This window comes from Ailuropoda melanoleuca, chromosome 17 (genome assembly GCF_002007445.2).
Source record: "Ailuropoda melanoleuca isolate Jingjing chromosome 17, ASM200744v2, whole genome shotgun sequence".
Lineage (NCBI taxonomy): Eukaryota > Metazoa > Chordata > Mammalia > Carnivora > Ursidae > Ailuropoda > Ailuropoda melanoleuca.
Genome location: NC_048234.1, coordinates 3,326,997 through 3,332,996, shown reverse-complemented (window position 1 = coordinate 3,332,996; position 6,000 = coordinate 3,326,997). Strand labels below are relative to the sequence as shown.

General features: G+C 53.4%; 1 protein-coding gene across 1 annotated transcript in view; it reads left to right on the top strand.

Annotated features, from left to right (window-relative positions):
- The window catches only part of PIK3R6 (phosphoinositide-3-kinase regulatory subunit 6), a 55,389-nt gene that overhangs the window by 36,906 nt on the left and 12,483 nt on the right, over window positions 1–6,000 (top strand). The window contains exons 13-14 of the mRNA XM_034647278.1: window positions 524–772; window positions 3,439–3,549. Coding sequence (XP_034503169.1) covers window positions 524–772; window positions 3,439–3,549 — 360 coding nt within the window. The remainder of the gene's footprint in view (window positions 1–523; window positions 773–3,438; window positions 3,550–6,000) is intronic.

The window sequence follows — 6,000 nt, the reverse complement described above, 5'->3', positions numbered from 1 at the left end:
CGTGGAGGGGCTGTCCGCAGCAGGGCTCTGGCTTAGGGGCTGGGCAGCCACATCCCTGGTTCCTGGGACGAGGATCATCCTTCCTCGGGATGCGGGGCCGGGAGGGTCCTTCTGGGTCAGGTCTGTGTCCCAAAACCCCCAGACGTGGGCCCTGGAGGTTGAATGTCCCCTCATGGGGGGGCAGCTGCCCATCGCTGAATTTTGTCTGGCTTTTCTGATGGAAGTCATTGCAGGCTTCTCCTCAAACAGGGGTTCACACACACACACACACAGAGCTCGCTTCCTGGGGTCACATAAAAGGAAATTTGAGGCAGTGGGAGCCCACCGATATATGGGGGTGGGGGGCAAACTTACCCTTGCAACTTTGCATTTCTCTTACCCCCCTCTGCTTGCTCTTCGGGGGGAATTAGATTCAAAGCAGTCCCTGTCTCTCCACTCTCAAGCCTCATGGTCACTTTTCAATGTCCCTGGCAAGTGGCCCTCAGTCGAGGGCATCCCAGCTTCACCAGGAGAGTAAAACCTAGTAGTCTTCCCATGGCAGAGAAACGGAGGCCCCAAGAGATTCAGTGATTGGCCAGTTTGCCTAGGGGACCCTCTGGCCAGGAAGAAAGTGCCAGGGACCGGGCCTGATGGGTCCCCTTGTCCCCAGGAGCCGGCGTCATGCAGACATTCGGAGCTCAGAGAGCTGGCCACGTTCCTGGGCCGCGCAGACCCGTGGTACCAAAGCACGGTCAACACGCTATGCCCGGCCATCCACAAGCTGGCAGAGATGGTAGGGGGCCCTCGAGGGTAGGGGGGAGGTGGGAAGGGGCCATTTTCAGATACCACCCTTGGCTCTCGACCTCAAGAGTCAGCCCCAGGGCCCCCGGGGTGGGATGAGGCTGGAAGGGAGCACAGGAGGAGAGCCTTAACCAGCTTGTGGAGGAAATTCACTTGGAACTCTTAGCGGGCACCTGCTGGGGGCGGGATGCTGGGGAAAAGATGAAGCAGAACATTGTTCCATAAGTGTGTGGGCCCGTTTGTTCCTTCTCTTCGGAGGTTCCTGGGATGGTCTCTCCGGAATTGTAAGAGCCCGTGCTTCCTGCCTGCTCACACGGGCCAAACACGGGCAGCCCTACCAAGCAGGCACTCTTACTGGTGGGTGCTAATGTTGCCATGTCCCCATTTTACAGATCAAGCCACCGGGGTGCAAAGGAATTAGGTAACTTTGTCCAAAGTGGCAAACTGACAGGCAGAGTCCCACTTGGAACCAGAGATCTTGATTCCAGAGCATATCCTCTCGACCACAAAACCAGGCTGCTACCCCCTCCCCAACGCTCCTAGGTGGTAGGGAGGGAGCGCCCCATCTTTTACTGACTTGAAAAGGCCTTCAGCTATTAAGAGAATCTTTTTTATATCTTTCCAGTAAATTCTACCCTAACGTGGGGCTCGAACTCACAACCCCAAAATTAAGAGTCTCATGCTTCACCCACTGAGCCAGCCAGGCAGGCACCCCTCATATTAAGAGAATCTTAACCTTCTTGGTGTTGCAGACATTTTTTTTTCCATTTTGTTTACTTGCCCATCAATTTCATCGGTAATGTTTTTTGACTCACAGGAGTTCGATATTTTTATGCAGTTACACACAGAACTTTTATCCTTTGTGATGCCCGCTGTTTGAGTCCTGCTTTGAGAGGTCTTCTCCACTGATTGAATGATATCCAGGATTAAAGTAATATTCACTGATCATTTCCTGTAACTTTTTGTGTCTCGGTTTTTCCATTTAAATAACCTGCCTGCGATTGATTTCAGGGTTGAGTGTGAAGCATGCAAATTTTTTTTTCCCAAATGCTTAGCCAGTTGTCCTAAAGCTATTTATTGCCTGAGCCATCTTGCCCTGTCAGTCTGAAATGCCAGTTTTATCATCTACTAAATTTTTACAGATGCTTGAGTTTATTCCGGGACACTTAACTCTTTCTCATTGATCCATTCGTTTCCAGCCACGTTAGCATTTTTGAATTTAAAAGCTGGCCGGGTAAGCCTACCCCATCACTCCTCTTCCTGAAAACCTTTCACACTATATTTGTTTGTGTTTGTTTCTAGATAAACATTAGAAATTTGGTCAGGTTTTGTTTGTTTTGTTGTTTTTTTTTTTTTTCTAATCCTCCCCTCCTTGGGATTTCGATTAAATTTGGAGGAGACTCCGCCTCTTTTAGGGGGTGAAGCAGCCTCCTCCGGGGGCATGGTGTTCATCTCCACGTAGCACAGTCTTCTTGGGGGTCCCTCAGAATAGCTGTGCACTGTTGATCACGGCGCTTTTACCCATTTCTGGTTAAATTTCCTCCTTATGTTTCCTAGGGGTTTTTTTCTTGCCATTGCGGATGGTATCTCTCCCCTCCTGTCTATCTGGGCAGCGAGTACTCCAGTATTAAAGGAGTAACTTGACATTCTACATGACTGGGGTGCTTTCTTATATCTTCTAATAGAGGAGTGGGGGGGAGGCCTGTTTCCTGAATTACTGCTGACCCAAAAAAATGTTTTTGCGTACCCACAGGGGACTGTTTAGCTGGGTATTGAAATACTTTTTTCTCAAAACTTGGAGGCTGTTAGAGGAGGAATGTTGATACCTTTGCTATCCATGCTGGGACACTCCCAGCATTTGGGGTCCTCCCTGCTCTCCTTGCCTTCCTAATTAACAATTTGTATGGCCCCGACGCTTCCGCCAAAAGCGGTTTCCACGTGAAGAGACTGGAAACAGTGTGAGCAAGGACAGTCTTGTGAGAGTACGTTCACTGTTTCTCCGTGTGGCCTTTCTGAAGGAAACGCTATTTTGTTAGACCAGACGGGAGAGTCAGAAGAGATATCGTAGGGCTGGGTATGAGTTAGATGAGATCAACTCTAGCTGCTTTCCAACCCTGGGACTGTGTAAGCATTCTATTTACCTAAAAGAAAAAAAAAACCAACCCTATGGTTCTGCTTTATAATCATACGAGGAAGGCCTGTAAGGCACGGCACTAGTGTTTTCCCAATAACCCATACATGTAAATTAATCTGTTGATTTACTTAAATACCCCAAGAGCTGAAGGAGACAGCAGATCACCTCACTTCTCGTGCCCCGGGTCACCTGGCCAGTGAGTGGCTGGAACCCAGCCCAGACGCTGGGATGCTTGGCTGTATTCTCAAGTGTCTTGTCTACCCCAAGCACCCAGCTCAGTGCCTCCCACCCAGAGGCCCCCCCGTGTCTTTGTGCAAGTGGAATGAATCAGAGGACAGGTATGTCTGGATTAGGAGTGGAAATCGGGTGGAAGGAAAGGCCTGGAGCGTGTTGAGTGACCAGCTGGATTAGTGCCTCACAGAGGGTATGTGGGAGCATTGGAGTTTCTCTGTTACCAAAATAGCACCCCCCCAGCACAGTCACATGGAGGGTGGTGGCCGAAGACCTGCTCTGTCCCCTCACAGCCCCCTTCCCTGGACACATCCCGGACTGTGGACCCCTTCATCCTGGATGTTATCACCTACTACGTCCGCATGGGCACCCAACCCATCTACTTCCAGATGTACACAGTCAAGGTAAGTATCCCCGCCCCCCAGACTCCACGGGTAGTGTACCAGCCTGCAGGACCCCAGGACCCACCCCCTGAACACCCTGGCTCTGGGGAAATGCAGGTTACCAAGGTCCAAATCACAGACTCGCCAGACTTGGTTGTTAACTCTATCTTCCCACTCTTTGGACGCATCAGATAATTCTCAGCTTCAGAGAGCTCCAGTGCAAGCAGAGACAGAACTTGTTCATGTGGGGGGACGCCGTAGGCCTTGACCCTGTGGAGGACGGGGGACAGGCAGCTGATCACAAACTCCTGTCCCTGCAAGACCCTCTCACCTTCTCCCCCACGACCTGCCTCCTTAGAGAGACCGGCAGATCCTTCTACTTTCTCTTGTCTCCTGGCCCCTTGCTGTGGTTTCCCGTCCCAACCCCGGCCTCCCTGCCCTGCTGTCTCCCAAGTCCAGAGCAGTGCTGCAGTGTGCCTTACCTTCCGCTTAGCTCGGGCTCCTGAGAACCATCTGGAAGACACTTGGGAGCCCTCTGGCTGGACACGGACACCTCCGTGGTGGCCAGCCTCAACCGGGCCTATGCTGCCTTCTTGGCAGGCTCCCCCTTCCCTGGTTTCCTTCCACCCTTCGCTTGCAGCAAGTGACTTTGCCGTCCACTCCACCAGGGGACGTGGAGACCATTAGCTGTCCCCACACCTGCTGTCCACACCTATCGAAGCATCCACACCTTTGCACGCACCTCCCCAGTGGACACGGAGCGCCTCCAACTCCCGCAAAACCCCGTCGTCCGTGCCCTTCTCGTCCGCGCCCACCTCCTCCCGGAACTTCCGCTCAGCCAGCCCCTCTCCTGGGCCCCCCGTGCCCCCGTTCCATCCCTGTAACCGAAAATGCACAGAAACTCTGGGGCCTGCACGGTTTCCATTCATTTTCCTGCTAAGCATGTTGCCTCAGTGACGGGGCCTGGGAGGGAAAGCCCGAGGGTCAGACTCTTCCAGACTTTGTCTCACCCTTATCTCCCACCTGGTTTTCAAGCTCCCAGGCTCAGATAGTGGCAGGGAAGTCAGGTTTTTAAACCCTCTAGTGCCCAAGACTGTCCAGCTCTTGTAGGCTGATCCGGCCAGAGAGGCGCTGTCTTGGAAACAGTGTTTCACCCCGCTGCGCTAAGTTCGACTGGCTCTGCTGATGGTTGGCACGTTCTTACTGTCCCTCACCGACACACACCTGCACCCCGGCCCCCAGACGCTTCAGCCTCAGGAGGCACGGGGTCTGTGCACAGGGCTCCAGGGGGCAGGCCTCCCAGTCCCCACGGGGTACGAGGATGCTCACCGCTCCAGCACACGGCCTGTTCACTTGCAAAATGCCCCTCCTGGCTCCCGTTTGGTTTCGGGGAAGACTCCTGGAGTTGCAGGTACCAGACATCTTAAAAACCGGTGTCAGGAAAAGAGATCTATTGGCTCACCTCACTGGCAAGCGCAGAGTGGACATGGCTTTGGAAAAGCTGGGACTGGAGGGGTTTCAAACGGGGCGATCAGCGCCACATCTGTCTCGCTTTGTCTCCCGTCCTGGCGACCAGACGACCCTCAGCAGTCCCGGGCCAGCCTTTTTGCAAGCTCAGCAACCCCAGTCGGGGAGAGGGTGTCCCTTTTCCAGTGGGATCGAGGCTAGTGCTTATCTCTGGGCTGATCGCCGTGACCCTGAAGCCAGGGCTGTGGGGTTAGATGGCCCGACCACCATCTCCGTCTCTTTCTGTCTCGCTCTGTCCTCCAACCAGGCAGCCTGGCTCTTCTGACATTGTTCTTGCCAGTGACCTCCAGTCGCCAGGCCCGAAGGACACTCTCCTTTCCTCTCCTACTGGGCCCTCTTCTGCATTTGACACCATGAGCCACAATACTTTTTTCTTTACCGTACAATTAAATGTATGATATCCATGTGCAAAATTAAAGCATGCACCTCCCCTGCCTAAGGCCCACCCCTTGCCTGACTTCTGGAAACTTCTCTCCGGCTTCTCCTCCTCTGTGACCTTCAGGGAGGCTTCTTTGCCCAGCAGCCCCTCATTCTGTCTTTGCTTTCCATGCATACCCTGATGTTTCCACCTCCAAGGCTTTGCTCCCACTGTGCCCTAACCTGGACTGCCCTTCTCGACTCCACCACCTCCCCCCTGCATCCTCGCCAGCCCTCCCCTCCGCTCCTCTTTCTCCCGAAGCGGGCTCAGGTGCTTCTCCTCTGTGTCCACGGCACTGTGGACACAGTCCTTGCTTTTCCCTACACCTCCGTCACGTCCCTGCTCTAACATCGCTCCCCACCAAAACTGTGAGTCCCTGGGGAGATGGTTCTGCATTTTGTGTGAATCTGATTTTTTAAAGGTTTTATTTTTAAGTAATCTCCGCACCCAACATGGGGCTCGAACCCACAACCCTGAGATCAAGAGTCACATGCTCCACCAACTGAGCCAGCCAAGCGCCCCTTGAA